General features: G+C 38.2%; 1 protein-coding gene across 2 annotated transcripts; it reads left to right on the top strand.

Moving 5' to 3' along the window:
- The first annotated feature begins 4,674 nt into the window (after nt 1–4,674).
- On the top strand, nt 4,675–16,777 carry LOC122661675 (casein kinase II subunit alpha-2-like). Of its 2 annotated transcripts, XM_043857152.1 has the most exons (10): nt 4,677–5,071; nt 6,949–7,078; nt 10,015–10,209; nt 11,289–11,446; nt 12,723–12,813; nt 12,898–12,963; nt 14,268–14,350; nt 15,437–15,500; nt 15,586–15,654; nt 16,445–16,777. In XM_043857152.1, exons 1-10 carry the CDS (start codon nt 4,746–4,748, stop codon nt 16,502–16,504), a joined length of 1,242 nt encoding a protein of 413 aa, XP_043713087.1. In that variant the 5' UTR covers nt 4,677–4,745; the 3' UTR covers nt 16,505–16,777. The 2 variants fall into 2 exon arrangements, with proteins under 2 accessions (XP_043713088.1, XP_043713087.1); XM_043857153.1 differs by lacking the exon at nt 15,586–15,654 and having other exon boundaries at nt 4,675–5,071.
- Nucleotides 16,778–17,536: the final 759 nt, after the last annotated feature.

The following is a 17,536-nucleotide window of genomic DNA, read 5'->3' on the forward strand; positions in this document are numbered from 1 at the left end:
GAGGGTGGGGGAGAGGGGTGGAAAGACATATACATGGTGAGTCATATGATTGAGATAGCACACGAAATTGATTTATGATTTCTCATAAGGTATTATCAATGGTTAAACTACTTGTCCATGAGCAATAGAAAAAGTTTTGTATCTATCGGAAGCTTTTGTCCTTTTCTATTTTTTGTTTTTTGAGTGTATAGTTACGTTCGTTACTCATCAAGAGAGGGTCACACATCAAAAGCCAAGAAAGTTTTAAACTCAGGCCACGCAAAAAGGCGAATCTTCTTGTATATGAGACCCCATTGCGTACCCAACAAGTATATGAGTGCACCATTAGCTTCATAATTGGGATTGGGTTCTCAATTTTTGGCACACAATTAAGAGGTTTAAGAGTAGGAAATGTAATAAAGTCCAGGAAAGACTGACACAGAAGAAAAGTAAATAGAAGGGATTTAGGTTAAGTTTCCACACAAAAATCTAGAAAACATCTATTTGCCTTTTGGGAACCAATCCTTGGAAAGGGTCATAAGCATTGTTTCAAAAATCGGAACCTAATTTTGACCGATCTGACATAGTCGATTCACATTCAAAACCCTAGAAATTTTCCTGTTTTAAGATCTATAGATCAATTCTAGGGTTTTAGAAGGCTGATTCCGATTTTATCCTCATCGCTGTCTAATTTTGTCTTCGATTCTACATTTTAAAATCTTGATCATAAGTTGTCGCAATATCCTCCTCCCCCCCTCCTTTTTTTTTCTTCAACATCATAATAACATGTGGGAAAGAAAAATCAAATTGGAATAGGCCAACCCTTGTTCTAATTAATGTCGATTCTCAAAACTTATTTTTAGAATCAATAATGAATGCACTTAAACTTTTGTTTTAAATTTTTACCATTTCTTTCTTGTAAGTGGAAGGGATAGGCACACTGCCAGCTCCAAGTAAGCTTGCGGGTGGCAGCCACATGGGGGGGACAAAGGACGTCAAGGGATCTTTTCACAAGGGGGAGAGAGGCAGACGCATGCGCCCAATCCTTGGTTTCATTTTTTAGGATTTTGATTGACTTCAGTCATCTCCCCATAGATTTTGTGGGATTTGAATCGAAATCGATAAAGGCTTGAATCCAAATTCAATTTTGTTAACCTTTGTAGCCTATGACATGCAATGATGCGTCATTTACTAATCATCGTCTTTCGATTTTAGAGAATGAATCATGAAATCAAGTTGCACCTAGCATATGAGATTTTTTTTTTTTCTTGTTCTTTGCCAAAGTTCTACATAACAAGGAAGAATGTTTGTGCGTGCTTGATTCGAAAAGAACTTATGGGGTTGTGTCTTCTAAGGGGATATATTAAAAATAGAGTTCTACTATTAAGTATCTTAATCTAACTCAAAACACTTAATTTAACTACTAATCGTATGTATTAATTTTATCTCCACTTTATGAACTTATAAACCAAGCTAATTACAAATAAACAAAATAAAAGGCCTAACCTATGATATAAGTATCCAAAGGTTAATTCTATACCATTCGACTACCACCAGCAACTTATGGACCTCCCAAACTTGCGCAAAGACCTCTATACAAGATTAATGTCTAAGGCATCTACATCAGGTAGGTCCCATCAATTTAATCAGGTTGGACCAACACTAACTGATTAATGAATCAGTCTATAGTCCTCAAAACAAGATTGTCATACCCATTTGAGTTGGACCTTTATCCGCTGCTGTAACTGGAGTGCTACTGTGCGCATCGTGCGGCGCAGCAGCGGCCATGTGTGCATAGTGGGGCCCATTGTGCACACATGGCCGCTGCTGCGCCACACGATGCGCACAGCAACGCTCCAATTACAGCAGCAGATAAAAATTGATTTGAGCTAGTCCTCTATGGGTGGCAATTGTATAATTGACCGATGTATCAACTTTAAAAAAATAATCAATGTTAGCATAAGACATTGTTAATCTGTGAGTCAATGTTTGTGCAAGTATTGTGTCTCATTTCATGTTTTTCATTGCTTAAAAGCAACTCATGGCAATACTAATTAGCTTTGCATACTTTTGACTTGCCATTGTGCTTGATTAGATTGAGGATAACAGGAGATCAAACTTATAACATATTTTCAAGTGAATTACCTTATAGTATTGGATATTCTGATTGAATAAGTGTTGTATACTTTTAGGCAAGGTTCTAAATCTCGATTTTGAGCCTGATTTTGGTCAAGTTCAATACTAAGATGTGACAAATCTTGTTTAGAGGTTTCAACATTGGGTTTCAATTTGGCCAACCTTAAAATTGAGACAACTCAAGGATTTGGATCAATTTCGACCAAGATTTTGTTCCATGCTTTGAGGATAAGTAAGTATTTTTCTAGGTTAACAAATTCGTATTAAGGTCTAGTTATTCTTTCACTATTTCAGATTTGGAAAAAGTATTTCTAGGCTAGTCCACTTGGGGGAGGTTTTTAAGCAAGCTCTCTATTTTTTGTTTCAAAAAAATTATTTATAATAAATCCAATGGAAAGTTTAATTACTATGTTAGTAATATTTAAGCTAATCACACTATTATGGTTTCAAAAAATTATTTTCAATTAGGGGCAACGTTTTCTACCTGGGAGCGCAACTGGGCACAGGCTGCGCTCAAACACATGGGGTGGGGTTTGGGTCATTTAGGGGGGCGGGCCTATCATTTCGCCCACTCCCATGTGTCTGGGCACACCTTGCGCCCCCAGTGTAGAGAACTTTATCCCTTTTAATTAATTTACATTCATCTTCCTCACATTACAACTAGATGGAGGAAAATGAAACTTTTAAAACAAAACAAATAGATAGTTGAAAAACACAAGGGAAATTGGAAAAGTTGCCAATAGGGGGTAATTTGAATGAATCTACGTCTGAAATTTGATAAATAGCCAACTAGGTTGTGCCATATCAATTCGAACGTCACAATTTCCACATCACCTTTGCACATGGAACCATTAGGTGTGCCACCTTAAAATCCTTTAGAGTTAGTGCCAAAAAAAAATGTCATGATAAATATAATACATATTAATTGATGGATAATTAATGTACACGACATTGCTTCAGTTAAAAATATTATTTCTCTTTTGGTCAAGTATTAAACTTAAACAAGATAGCTATAGTAAAACTACCATTGATAAGATATTCATTAATATATTTAGGAAGGGGTTCACGCATGACCGTATCAAAACTATTCATCGAATAAGGGAGGGGGTTTGGTCGTTTCGACTCCCATATTGTTTTCATCTTATGCTCTATCTACATGCGATCGTGCATGATACACAAGTGTGCACAAAACCTTCGGACTTAACAATATAGATTAGAGATAAATAGAGGGGGTGGGAAATAGTAAAATCTCTCTCTCTCTCTCTCTCTCTCTCTCTCTCTCTTTTCAATTATATTTCTCTGCATAACATATAGTAAAAATGATGGGTAGTCACTATCAATTTGAGGGCACGTTCTGACGTTAAAAAAAAAACCACACTAATATCTGACCATTGATTAGCTCGTTAACCGATGTGACGGATGATATTGGTTTTATCTGGTTTGACCGGTTGTTTTGATCGTCAGTGTCCTTTGCGCTGGACCGGTTGTTAAACATTGGAGCATAACCATCAAAATCATCACCAGAGGCTGCGACCAGGCCAAGTTGGGCCAGGTTTTTTAAACCCTAGCCCAAACTTAGGTTCCCTTAACTCAGCCTAAGCCTAGTCTAGCTTGAGGTTGGGCTGGGGTATCTTAGACGAGGCCCAGATCTGCCTGGCTTTGATTGGACCAAGCTGGATTGGGTTGGTCTTATTTGACTTTGGCAACTCTTATTTTTGCCATTTTCAAGGTTGCAATACCAGACTGATCATGTTTGTTTTTATTTATATTGTATTTATGATATAATATATGGGAAAAAGAAAACTGCCAGGTTATGTGGTGCCTTTGTCTAGACATGGGAAGGGCAAAATGATTGCCCCGCTCTCCATGAAATGAAAAAATTCATCTTTGTTGATGCAAGGGCCACACAACATGGCACTGATCATATAGTGATTGCACTAGTATGGGAGCCAATGAGAACATGCACATGGTCATCAACATATATGGGGTTTTTGATTTTAGGGGGTAGAACAATAATTTCACGTACTCCTATGTTAAGACACTAGGCCACACGACTATGTAGCCTTCTTTTTCCCACATATATTTTATATATTTATTTATATACAAGGCTGGCCAGGTCAGGTTCAAACCAAGGCTTCAACTTAGGCTCGGCCAACCCAACCCAACCCAACCTCGAGTCTAGAATACCTATATAAAAAAAAAACCAGGTCTAAAACTCTTAACCCTGGTCCAACCTAAACCCTATAGGATTCAAGACTGGTTTGAGCGGCTCGGGCTAACCGGGCCAAACTTCCACTCATAAAGCACCGCCATGTGGTCCTCATCTATAATCCACTCGTGGCCAATGGGAGAGAATAGAATGAGCGGTCCATTTCGTGTAATTATAGACAAGGAATGGGTACTTTGGGCAATTCCAATTCCCCTCTCGGCCAACAAAGAAAAATCCCTATCAACCTTTCTCTCTCCTCATCAGGTCCAGTGTCCAAGCCTTCCAGGGGTCGGGAGAGACTCGAGAGGGAGAGATTGAGAGAGAGAGAATCCAGATCGATTTGGATTTGGGAATTTAAAAGCAGCTTTTTTCATTGGAGTTTGGGCATTTATATCGGGATAAGATGTGGGGTCGCTGATGCATGAAAGATAGTCGCGATCCTCTTCTACGCTTCCGGTTGTTGCTAGTCGGGCTACTGCTGGCATTGCAGGCGCCGGGAGCTCAGCCTCCTAATCTTCATCTCTTCACCTCCTCATCTTCTCTACTTCGCTGTCACAATAACAATACCCTAAGCACGACGGCAACCAAAACTACTTACAGTTATCGCAGCACCGCTGGTAAGATCAATACCTCCGTCTTGAACAGAGAATCTCATCGCGTCATGTCTAAGGCTCGTGTTTACACCGACGTTAATGTTCTCCGCCCTAAGGAGTATTGGGATTACGAGTCTCTCACCGTTCAGTGGGGGTAAGAAGCCCTAACTCCTCTTCTGATTTCTCAACCTCTTTCATTGATGAGTTTGTGCTCTTAACGGAGGTCAAGGTGTTCTCTTGAAATATTGTTCCGTTTCTCATATTTGCTTATTATAGGTTGAAAATATTTTTCGGTTAGAATGTCACAAAGTTTTGGATTAGACTCGATGGACATCGTTGATGGAAGTATGAGGAAATTGGCGTTGTCACTTTTGTAGTTTTGTTTACACTAATTTTTGCTAGTTGAATATATGTTTCGAACTCAGATATTGATTCCATCTTTGAAGCATCAGTCTGAAGTGGTCAGAGGTTTCTGTTAGCTCAAAATTTTATTATAATTGCAGTTCTTTTATCTGTAGATGTGTCAGTTCATGTCCCACAAAGTTCACTGTTTCATGAATGCTGCAGTAGGCTTCCACCCCAATATAGACTAACTCAGAGGTTATATCTCCATGTGCAGGAGAATCACCTGGGGAAGTATTAGCCTATTTAAGCAATATAATGCCATCTAGAGATTTGTTCTCGATTGACACTTACCTGTGAACCTCTTAGAGCTATTATTCGTATAGCTTCATTGAAGCTTGCAATGATTGTAACCATGATACGTCTACTTGATTAAATGTTCCTCATTGTTATCCTAGACCATGATTAGTTTCTCAACCGTTCAGGACTGATACTCGAAGAGCGTGATAATTTACATTCATGTCATTCCAAATACTGTTTTAATTTACCTTAATGCTGTTCTAAGTGGGAATATATATCATATTCCTCCCATCAGGGAACAAACTCTGAGAGAAATCTCATCCATTTAGCTGCCGCTGTATATTCAAAGCATTGAATGATTTTTCCTCTAACACCTCCATAACTACTTCAATTATAATGAGGAGATGAGGACATCTTAAAACCATCTAGAAACTAGCAGTGCCTGTCCTTTCTAAACACTTACAGAAGAGCCATTAACCTTAATAAAGATAAATGAGTTCTTCCTAATAGAACAGTTGAGGTGAGGAGGTGATGTTGCCATTGGGAATATGTGTGCTCTGGAAAGGCCATGTACTTGCCCATGCCTGAGCCCCTCTGACATAATCTCAATATCATGGATCTGAAAAGCACTAACACTAAATACTCATTCTCATGTGGGCTTGGCTTTATTGGTATTCTGGGGTGAATAAAGTACAGAGTTAAGTGACTTTCCATTCTATGCATATTGTGTGGTCTTGTATCTTACATTAGGGTTCAAGTGTTCAAATCTTGGCTCTTTTCTGTTGGAGGTAGCTTGGACCAACAAACTTTGTTCTCCTCTCCTCCATTTGTGGAATCTTCATCACTTCTTAAATAGGGTTAAGAATTTAAATTTTTTTTGTGAGAACTTGATTGATGCATCACAAGTCTTCAATACTCTGCTTCCATTGCACCAGGTTTGCAATCCCACTGAAGATATTTTCTTGGTAAGATGATAACTGCCTTGAACTGTGACTTCACTAACTTGGATAGTGAGGAAAATATTTATGAAAGCTTAAGAAGCACTTTGATTTTGGTCTGGGCAATTTCCTAGACTGGACCCATTCAATGGTGGGTCATAATCCTCTACAATGAGAAACATGTCCCAGATATGGCTTCAGAACCTTTTACTGTTCCTAGCCCCAACAGATGGACATTCATATATTTACTTATTTGGATTTCTGTCTGGCTTTCTTCTTTGTTTTTTTATCGTCTCCTTAGCTTTTAATATTTAATTCGACCCTCTTCATGTTCTTGTTGTAGTAGTGGTTGTAAAATCAGCTTCATGGATGTGTGTAAGATATACCTAATGTAACAATGGGTTCTTCCCATCCCCACCCCCCCCCCCCCCCAAAAAAAAAAAAAAAATAGTGACCAGGATGATTATGAGGTTGTTCGGAAAGTTGGAAGAGGAAAATACAGTGAGGTTTTTGAAGGTATAAACACCACCAGTAATGAGCGGTGCATCATCAAGATCCTCAAGCCTGTCAAGAAAAAGAAGGTGATTTTTACTCATATAATTGTCTCCACTGCTTGCTTTTCAGGAACCCTGCTATTTTTCTTTTTCCAATTAGGCTCCGTCTAGTTTGAAGTGAAGGGAAATGAAATTAAACAAAACTAAAATGGAAACTTTCGTAATCATTACCAACAATGACTGTGTAACTAATCCCCACCCCCCCAAAAAAAAAAAAAAAAACAAAACAAAACAAAAAAATCTAGTAATTAACTTTTACTTCTCTTTGGAACCTCATTCCGTGGATTTGGATCATAGTTGTCATGGCATCCTGGTGCTGGAGAAATGGCCATATCGACCAACGCCATGGTGTCCCTGTTTCCCTAAATCTCCTATTTTAGCCTTCCTCTCACCATTCGGTTGCCAGCAGAATTTTGGGGCTATTTCTCGTAGATCTGTATGATTCATCCTTCCAAACCTTTGGCTCAGCCCCTTTCAAAATTGAGGCTCCATCACACATCAGACCTGCACCTCCATTACTACCGTCAGATTTGGTTCAGTTCCATTGATCTGTTGGTTGCAGGTTCTTTCAATTAGATTCTTGGTGCCCTTGAGAGAACAGGTTGTGGCGATTCTTGCCTGAAGCTTCGTATCGATTGGGTTCTTACGAGGAAGGCCCACCTTCGAAATAACTTCCATTCTGCCACTAGGTTATGGTTCCTTCTTTGGCTGAGGAGTCATGAGGTTGAAGAAGACTGAATTCCTTTGTTTTTTGTTTCTCGATTTCTTATCTATTAAACCCATTTTCCTTAGTTCCCAACATTACCCTTTTCTTTTACTTTTATTCCCACCATCTATTATTTTCCATTTTGTTCCAAGCATACCCTTTACCCATCAAACGTGCTATCCCACTCCCTGGTTTATTTTCTTTATTAAATTGATTTCCATTAATTACAGTACTGCCACTCCTTCTTTACAACTTCAGATTAATTACAATTCTGCCACTGCTTATAAATCTTGATTTATCTACTAGTTCGCCATTCAACTTTACCATTCAACTTTGGATGTAATTACAATTCGGCCATGGTCTACATGATCGCCATGGCGGGCGACGTGTCGATATATCGATCAGACACCCCTCCACCGACTTGGATCGCCGTGACACCGTGACAACTATGATTTGGATAGGAAAATAAAGATTCATTTGAAAAGTTCAGTTACCATTTTAGGTAAGAGTTTAACTTAGTTACAAAATCATGATTACAAGAGCTTTTGCTTTTTAAAATAACTCCACTTTCCTGTATTTCCTTTACTTGCAATTAGAGCAAGCCTTAATGAGTACAGAATCATCATGTTGAAAGATAAGGATTACCTCATTGCTTTTATCTTTAGGCACTCTTTCATTTAGTTTGAGGGTCCTTACTTGTTAGGCATTCTCTTGAATCCTTTTTGATCTTTCTCAGGCAAATATTCCAAAATATTTGCAGCTAATCATTGTTGCTCTATATGATCATTAGATTTCTATGAGGAAAATCTCTGTTATGACTTACAAAAGTCTTATGTATTAAGCGAACAAGGAAATTTAGGTTTCCAGTTTAAGTAAAAAAAATGGAAAATTATAAAGGCAAAAAGGGGGGAGGGGAACATAGGATCGTAACATTACTGCGAAGAAATTAACCTACTTATTGTGTTGCATGTCTTGCTTTTAAGCCTGGAGAGGAGGAATATTTATGCTCCATGGGTAGTCATGATATTATTACCTTTATAATTATGCTGTATATAAATTGTTTTATAAGTCAAGAAATTTTATTAATATAGAAAAAGGATCAAAGCTGTGCAGGGCATAAAAGATGAGCTCAAACAGCTATACAAGACACATGGATTCACAAGTGTATATCTCCCCAATAGAATAAAAGTGGCTCACTGATTTTTAAGGTCTGAAATGTTGACATCTCAAAATTCGGAGGTAGAATAGCCTTCCATAAAAGAGGGTATTTGATTGTTTTTGCCACCACATTAACTGGAACAGCAGTATTGATGAAACTCTTATCGTTTCTTTCTATTTTATGAGCTCCATTCTGGCATTTGAGAATGATGATGAAATTGAAACACCTCTTTATGGCTTTGCAAACCCTCAGTTATCGTCCTGCCTATGAATTCATCTACCATGTTTTTATATTGGTTAGGAAATAGAAAACTTTAAGCTGTCAAAAGGCCCCAATTGCAGGGTTAGCATTGTCATTGCAAAAATAAGGTCCATTGAGATTTACTAGGAGGTGTTGTAGACTTGTAGCCCTGCTTAGATTTTACTAAGGTAGAATAGTAAACCTGAGTCAATACCACTATTTTCTTTTAATTTTCATACGAAGTCTCAATTGATCTAATGATTGTTCTTTGGAGTCCCAGGCTCCTGCAGAAAAGTTTATTGAATGTGCTCAATATCTGTAATGACCTTCGTTTCTTAATGCATAGAGTTTCTACAATATTCCAAGGGTTTCTAAAATGTTCACAATGTTCCATAGACTTATGTGGCGTTCGACACTTGGTAGACTATATTTCCAGTGCTAGGAACAAAGTCTGGCCCCCCACCCCCTCCAAACAAAGACTTGGAAGCCAGAGTTGTCACGGCGTCTAGGCAACACAAGGCGTTGGAGAGGGTCCAAAATCAAGGCGACACCAACTAGGCGACCAAGACGCCCGCCTAGGGGCCCAAGTCAACCAAGGGACCTGGACGCCTAGGAGACGCCTTGACAACTATACTGGAAGCAACAACACTTTCCTACTTTATGTTAATCTCCAATGTGTATATTGTTGAGATAAATATGGATAGAAGAAATGTGACACTCAGGAAATCATTTTTAATAAGAAGCAATGCTGCCTTTCTTTTGTATATATAACATCTTTCCTTGACTTTTTTTTTTTCCTTTTGTTTTATAAGGATTTATCATGTGTAACTTCAAAATTTATATTGGTTCATTTTGCAGATAAAAAGGGAGATAAAAATACTACAAAACCTTTGTGGAGGCCCAAATATTGTGAAGCTGCTTGATATTGTCAGAGACCAGCATTCCAAAACTCCTAGCTTAATATTTGAATATGTGAACAGCACAGATTTCAAAATTTTGTACCCCACACTGACGGATTATGACATACGCTACTACATATATGAGCTTCTCAAGGTTTTTTTCTCTTCCCCCAACTTATTGCAGATTACATCTTATTAATTTACTATTTATGATGTTTACTTGTGGAATTATGCTCACTCAATGTCATGCTGTTAATCATTGCTTGTTTAGAGTAAACTGAGTAGACTGGAATCAGCTCTAAAGTTACAAAGATTTTTTTTTTTGTTGGGGGTGGGGGGTGGGGTGTAGGGGTTTGGAATTGGCAGAATTATGAGAATCATGTAACTGCAGCTGAAGGGAAGACTTTAAGAATTTATTCTTCTTGAGGACAGGTCTGAACATAATATCCCTTTGGAGAAGGTTTTCCTCAAGCCGCGGTGAAGGAGGAATTCCTTCACCGATGGCCATCATTGGCCTTTGATGGGTGCCAGGGAACAGAGGAGGGCATTTTGAACCTTCAACAAATTGGGGGGGGGGGAAGTAATAATGACCCCAGTGTGATTTTGAGAGTTTCTATTTGTCCAATGTGGCATTTTGCATGGGGCCCGAAATATGTAATTATTTTGGGCAAAACAAATCTCCAAAAGTCCAGAACAACCAAGAGGGTCCACACCAAGAGAGGGACTACGAAGAGGTTGCATCTTACATGTTGATATATAATTAAAATTGGCTCCGAAATTCGACACAATACTGATCCAGTCCATGCCCTATATATCAAGGTTGGAATTGCCACATTATCCTATCGTGTGGCACAACTAGGTAGACTGTGGCTCTCTTAACGGGACAGCACTGTGGCATTTACCCCTATGGCCCTATAGATATTGCTGTCTGGTACTACTGACCTGGTCCTCGATGTGATTTTGAGATGAGGAGGCCACAATGGTATCATCTCATTCACAGTATGATGCCCTTCTATGGTCTTTTGTCTCTTGGAGATATTTTGAAGTGTGATATTCCAACTTTGGCAACCAAAATGGTTTCCGGTGGGTACTAATTATTTGCATTTGTATCATATGTAGTTTTGCAAAACTAATGCTGTTTTCTGTGTCATATAGCACAGAAAGTTGATGCATCAGGTACTGGATGTAGCATTGCGTGCTTGACTCATCCTCCTTCCCCCTCTTCCGATGCAGGCGTTAGATTACTGTCATTCACAAGGTATCATGCATAGAGATGTCAAGCCCCACAATGTTATGATAGATCATGAGCTGAGAAAACTTCGCCTGATAGATTGGGGTCTTGCTGAATTCTACCATCCTGGCAAGGAATACAATGTTCGTGTAGCCTCAAGGTAAAGCCTTCGTATTTCATATTGATATTTAAAAAAAAAGGAAAGTACAAATGGAACAGTTGAACTGTTAATACTGTCAAGTTATATGTCCATCCTAACTCAGCTGTTTAATCTAATGATGATATCATAGTTTGAACTATTTGGTTAACTATTCAATTGTGCGAACAGTTAAAACAGTCTTGAAGAGCTGGAAGTTTCAAGGAACATGCATTCATTTGAAAGATGGAGGGATGGGAGGCTGGCATCGACTGTCTTAGAAGTCATCCTGGCACTGTTAGCTTATCTGCCATGTGGCAATATTAGTTGGCACTCAAACTTTCTGGACATGCTTTCTGTGGCATCACATTAATATGTTGATTTTGTTCAGTCTAATATTTCCAATAATATTTTGTATTGGCCATTCTCTTAGAAGGATTTGGAGCATTTAAATAAATAACGGAAAGAACCCTGTTGAAGATGTGTCTATCGGCTCCTAGGGTTAGTGTATCTCGGTTAGGGTACTCCTAGTCCTAATCGAGATACCTAGCTCCTAGGTGTCTCACAATATGGTTGTAATTGTTAGTCCTAGTTGTTAATCCTAGTCCTAGTAGGTTTGTAGTTCTATTATGATTTCTGATATTTCCTATTTCTTGTAATTCCTACTAGGACTAGGATTAACAGCTAGGACTGACAATTACAACCATATTGTGAGACACCTAGGAGCTAGGTATCTTGATTAGGACTAGGAGTACCCTAATCGAGATACACTAAACCTAGGAGCCGATAGACACATCTTCAACAAGAATATTCTAATCGAGATACTCATAGCTCGATATACTTCAACAACTAGAACTCTATCCAATGTAGGAATATAAGTTTTATTCAGTATTTATACAAGACTCTGTCCTATCCTTGACAACCCAGGAAATAACATTTACTAAATGAAATAAATTACTTTTAACTAAAGTAAGATAGTAAATCCCGTATTCCTACCTACTACCCAAATTTTAGGCCCTGTAATGCGACCAATTACAATGAAAACCTATTGGACCAAAGGCCCAACATGCATAGAACCTCCCAAGGCTTATTTCCACCAAAATAAGCCCACTTTTACTGATTTATCTGCATCATGTATCCTATTTTTACAAGCTCAAATGAGATGTCTAATTGTGTTATCTGGGTCGTTATGTTTTTCCTTAGTGGAACTGTTGGAGAATGGCTTTTACTAGATCTCAAGCATGCACATCTCATATTCATTCCTGGAGAAAGTTAACCATGTGCACCCCCTGTTCTGCAGATACTTTAAGGGGCCTGAGCTCCTTGTTGATTTGCAGGACTATGACTATTCCTTGGACATGTGGAGTCTTGGTTGCATGTTTGCAGGAATGGTGAGAGATTTTTGTGTCAATGCTATGAAGCTGTCTAGTCTTAACTAGCCACTTTCGTCAACATTTTGTGTATGCATTTTGCAGATATTTCGCAAGGAGCCATTCTTTTATGGCCATGACAACCATGACCAGCTTGTTAAAATTGCCAAGGTAATATTGACTCTGCTGTATAGAGAATCCTTTGTTTATGGGTTGTGCATTACGAAGCCATTTGTTCATGTGTCAGACACTTGCTGATGGTTATATTTAGACTAAAATTTACCTTCTCTCTCTCTCTCTCTCTCTCTCCCCCCCCCCCCCCCAATTGCTTACATACTCAACTAGAATATCTCATCTTCTTGTGGTTTTCTTACAACTTTTCAGAGATGCAAATTCCATCATGTACATCAACTTATTTTAATTTATTTTCTTGGTGTAAATACTGAGGATCTAAATGAGCTAAATTGGTTTATAGACTTTCTCATTCTGTATGAAATAGAACTGTGAGTCTCATTCTCTGTTTTAGATCTTCTAAAGTTTCATTTGGGGACCTCGTTTTACTATCTAATAGTTGTGTATGTTGGAGCCTTTATTACTTGTTATAGGATTCTTGTTGAATTAGATGTAGTTTGGAAAGCTTTATAGATATATTTTAAAAGGTTTAACTCCAAGATGCCTGATCTGTACACTGTTACGGGGGATGACATACCTACCTTCAGTTCTGGAAGGACAAGACAGACATGGTTTTGAGTATTCTATCTAGTATGCTGATGTCATGCATTTACTTCTAAATTTTAATCAAGGTCTCTTTCATAATGCTTGTATCTTGCCAAACACAAGTGAAACTATAAACAATGATCAGGGTAACACTCAATATGTTTCCAAATGAGGAATTTACTCCCAAGTTGTTCATCCTAAATCTGGTGCCACCCTCTTGTCGACATGGGCCTGTTAAGTATTGATGCAAATAAATCGGAGAAGTGGGTTTATTTAGTGGAATTAAGCCTTGGGTTGAGTTACATATGTGTTGGGCCTTTGATCCAAGAGGTTTTCATTGTAGCAGGCTACTTAAATGGGCCTAAAATATGGATAGGAGGTGAGCGGGATTAGTTGTGGGGTCTTCTAGAAGTCTATTTTTTATTTTAATGCAAAGTTTATCTTGGATTAGGAATATTTTATTCCAGTCTGAGTTGGCTATCTTTTTATTATTGGTTGTTAAGTCTTTAGGGAAAAGTTTTTCTTCATTGTCTACCCACGAATCTACCATCATAATAACCTATCACCATCAGAATAACTTATCTTGCCTATATTCATCCAAAAAAAAAAAAGTCTTCAGGTAAGTTTAGTGTTTTAGTATTTCCGTGCTGGGGTCTTAGCCTATGCATATAGGGGTTGGATGGATTAAATTAGTTGGTGATTCATTAGAAATTCTTTTACCGGACTTCCATTTGGTTTCTGACAAAATCTCTTTTCAGGTACTTGGGACCGATGAACTTAATGCATATCTGAACAAATACCGATTAGAGCTTGATCCTCAGCTTGATGCTCTTGTTGGGAGGTATGGATCTATTTCATGCAAATTGTGTTGTTTAAAAATAACTTCTGGTTTAATAAAATGATGCGGTTTTATTGGAGCATGTAGGTTTGTGATTATCTCCCTAGACTATACTAGACTAGAAGTGGTGTAACCAGGACTGCAATGGGAGCAAATTTGGATCAAATACACCAGCATCTAAATTCAGTTCTGATAAAATGTATCCATTGTCCAATTATATTTAATATTTGATGGATGTTTCACGTATCTGACTCCAAACTGCCAAGGATTTGGTTATCTGAAATTTAATCTGATAATACCCCATATTTTCATAATATATAAATAGGTCAAAAGGTTCCATTACCCTTGGGCCTGGAAGCCTTTTCATCAAACTAACATTGGCCACATGAACAGATAATTTGGCAGACTAACTGTTGGATAGATTCAAGACCCCATCTCTTATAACCTGTCAAATTTGGTTGGCTATTTCAATTTTGTGGCCACCAGGTATGGGCTTTCCCCCTTTATTTTTCAATGGGGCTTGTTTGAGTTAATATTTCACATCCTATTGACTTTTCAAACTTTAAAACCTTTGTCATGTAGCATGGGAAGTAGATTGGCCTGAAATTTTATCCATGGATGGATGATGATGTGGATGTGCCCACCAGATTTCGGCCCCAGGCCCCCACTGCTGTCTGCCACATGGCAGTTATTAAGGGTTTGATGGAATGGATTCTGGGTATGGTGTACAGCGTACTCGACCCCTGCTCCGATATAAATATTAGTAATAATAATAAAATACAGATTATTACATAATTCCAGATGAAAAATCTATATGAGTGTAGGATATGTTGGTGCAATTTATTTAATAACTATCTGCAATCTGAAATTACAATCAGAGTTGATGTATCAATATCAAGATTCATTTTTGATATCTGATGAACTGGATGAATATCTGAACAGATGGGTATGAAATAGATTGAATCTGGAGTTTTGACTATCCATTTTCTTCCCTAGGTGTAGCTTTTATATGGGATTGAGGTTGTTCTGCTAAATGTTTGAAGAACAATGCTCATCTGTGCATCATCCTCTTTCTTTATCTTCTGTCAGGCACAGCAGGAAGCCCTGGTCCAAATTTATTAGTGCGGATAATCAGCACCTAGTTTCACCTGAGGTAGGTATTTTGTATTTCTTGAAAATATTTTGTTTATTTGATTTTGGCAATATTTGTAGTTACCTCATAAGTGTATGACATGCAGGCTATTGATTTTCTTGATAAGCTCCTCCGCTATGATCATCAGGATAGGCTTACTGCAAGGGAAGCAATGGTAATCCCAGGGTTACTGTGCTACATTGCTATGTGACATTGGTTTTAAATGCATTCATGAGGAATATTCTCACATGCAAATGATCTTCCTTTCTTTTCCTTCTGGTACTCCTAGTGCTGCTTTCACTCTGGTTGCTTTCTATGCTCTAATGTCTTTTCCAATTGCGAGGATACTACCAAGTGGCCTGGCAAAATGAGTTGGATTCTAATTTGGGATTGAAAGTAATTAGGTGTGGGCTGGGAGGGGAGAGAGAATGTTTTGCCTCATCACAAAAAAAAAATTGAAAATTTAGGTAGATATTTTCCCTGCCCAAGAATTTTTAACCACTCAAGAAAGGGATTGATATAAAGCAATGCATTCACGCTTTTGTTTGTTTCTTTGATGGTTGCTATGTTGAGCTCTGAGCCACTTGAATATTTTAGCTTATGGACCGAAAGATTGGGGTGTAGTTGTTTTGAGCGGTAGTGTGGTTGAGGTGTCCTAGTCTACCATTGAACTTGCGTTGGTTTCATACAATCATTTGATACTTTTCCTCTGTGCTTGAACTATAAAAAACTTCTTTCTCTCTCCTTAAAAAAAGTTTTGTTGCTTGATTCCCGTAAGTTATAGGGCAAATTGACTTGAAGGCATTTTATAGGATTTATTGTGCCATTCTTTATATGATTACTTTGTTCACAACCAAAATATTGATTGTTATCTTCAGTATCATGACAGAGTATTGGGTATGCAAAACCCCTTTGGTATGGTTTATGTTTGAAGCCATTTTGAAATGCTTGTCTGTTTGTTCCAGGCCCATTCATATTTCTTTCAAGTGAGAGCTGCAGAAAGTAGCAGGATGAGGACACAGTAACCCCCCTACCACTTGTGGGTACCTGAGTAAGAATCTAAAATTCAATGGTGTGTTCTGTTGAGATGTAGCATGCTCTTATGTACATGCTCAAACTTAATGACTAGCTGCCTTTGTTCAGCTCGAGAGCAGTTGCTCATGAATTTGTTGTATGATCTCAAACCTTCCCCTTGTTGATAGAGAGGTTACATCTTGTATTTGTGCTTATGATTTTCACATATTTTATATTCTTTCTATTTCTTTTTGCCATCATAACTACAATTCAAGTGTTTCTTTAAACTAATGAGAAATTTTCAATGAAAACATGTAGAGTAGGCGTTAGTCTTTTTTACGGTTATACTGTTGATTAATTATTCTGCCTGTATTGCATGTGGAAGAATTCCAACTCATCAATGATGCTCACAGTTCCCCAATTGCTGCTGAGGTCTCAAGCTTGCCTGGCAAAGATAATATCTTGCCCTAGGATTCTCATGTCGTGGCCGTGAGTTTCTACAAGGAATGGGTGGTTTGTTTTTATGATGTCCACATAGTCTTTCAATGAAAGAATCATAAAAAATGAAGAAAAAAAATCATCTGCGGTGGCGGTGCACTGCAGTTCGGGCTTGAAAGCTTGACATTGGAAGATGCAACATCCAATGGTGCCAAGCTCGGGAAAAAAAAAAAACTGGATCAATCGAGCTTGCACTGTTGGATGAAGCATCTTCCACGTGTCAAACTCTCTAGCCTGAACTGCAATGTACCGCAAGATTGGTGCACTGCATAGGATTTTAATCCATAAAAATAGTACCTTTTTTGACAAATTTGTTCTTCCTCTTTTTGACCGGATATCATCTCTTGATCAGTGCCTGGTGGAATAAAATCGTAGGATGTCCTTACTCGGTAATCTCTCTTCTCATAATGGCTTGAATATTATCCTCAGTTCATGATGTTAGCAAGAGTTTTGTTAATTTTTCAAGCCGACCGTGGCTCTCTCTCTCTCTCTCTCCATATGACCACTCTGCATCCGTGTACAAAACTGTTTTGTCATTCCTCATA

This window comes from Telopea speciosissima, chromosome 5, assembly GCF_018873765.1.
Source record: "Telopea speciosissima isolate NSW1024214 ecotype Mountain lineage chromosome 5, Tspe_v1, whole genome shotgun sequence".
Lineage (NCBI taxonomy): Eukaryota > Viridiplantae > Streptophyta > Magnoliopsida > Proteales > Proteaceae > Telopea > Telopea speciosissima.

Coding starts and splice junctions, on each gene's coding strand:
- LOC122661675 (XM_043857152.1), top strand. CDS start 4,746: ATGAAAGATAGTCGCGATCCTCTTCTACGCTTCCGGTTGTTGCTAGTC. Junction 7,079..10,014: donor AGCCTGTCAAGAAAAAGAAG/GTGATTTTTACT, acceptor TTCATTTTGCAG/ATAAAAAGGGAGATAAAAAT. Junction 15,501..15,585: donor AGCACCTAGTTTCACCTGAG/GTAGGTATTTTG, acceptor TATGACATGCAG/GCTATTGATTTTCTTGATAA.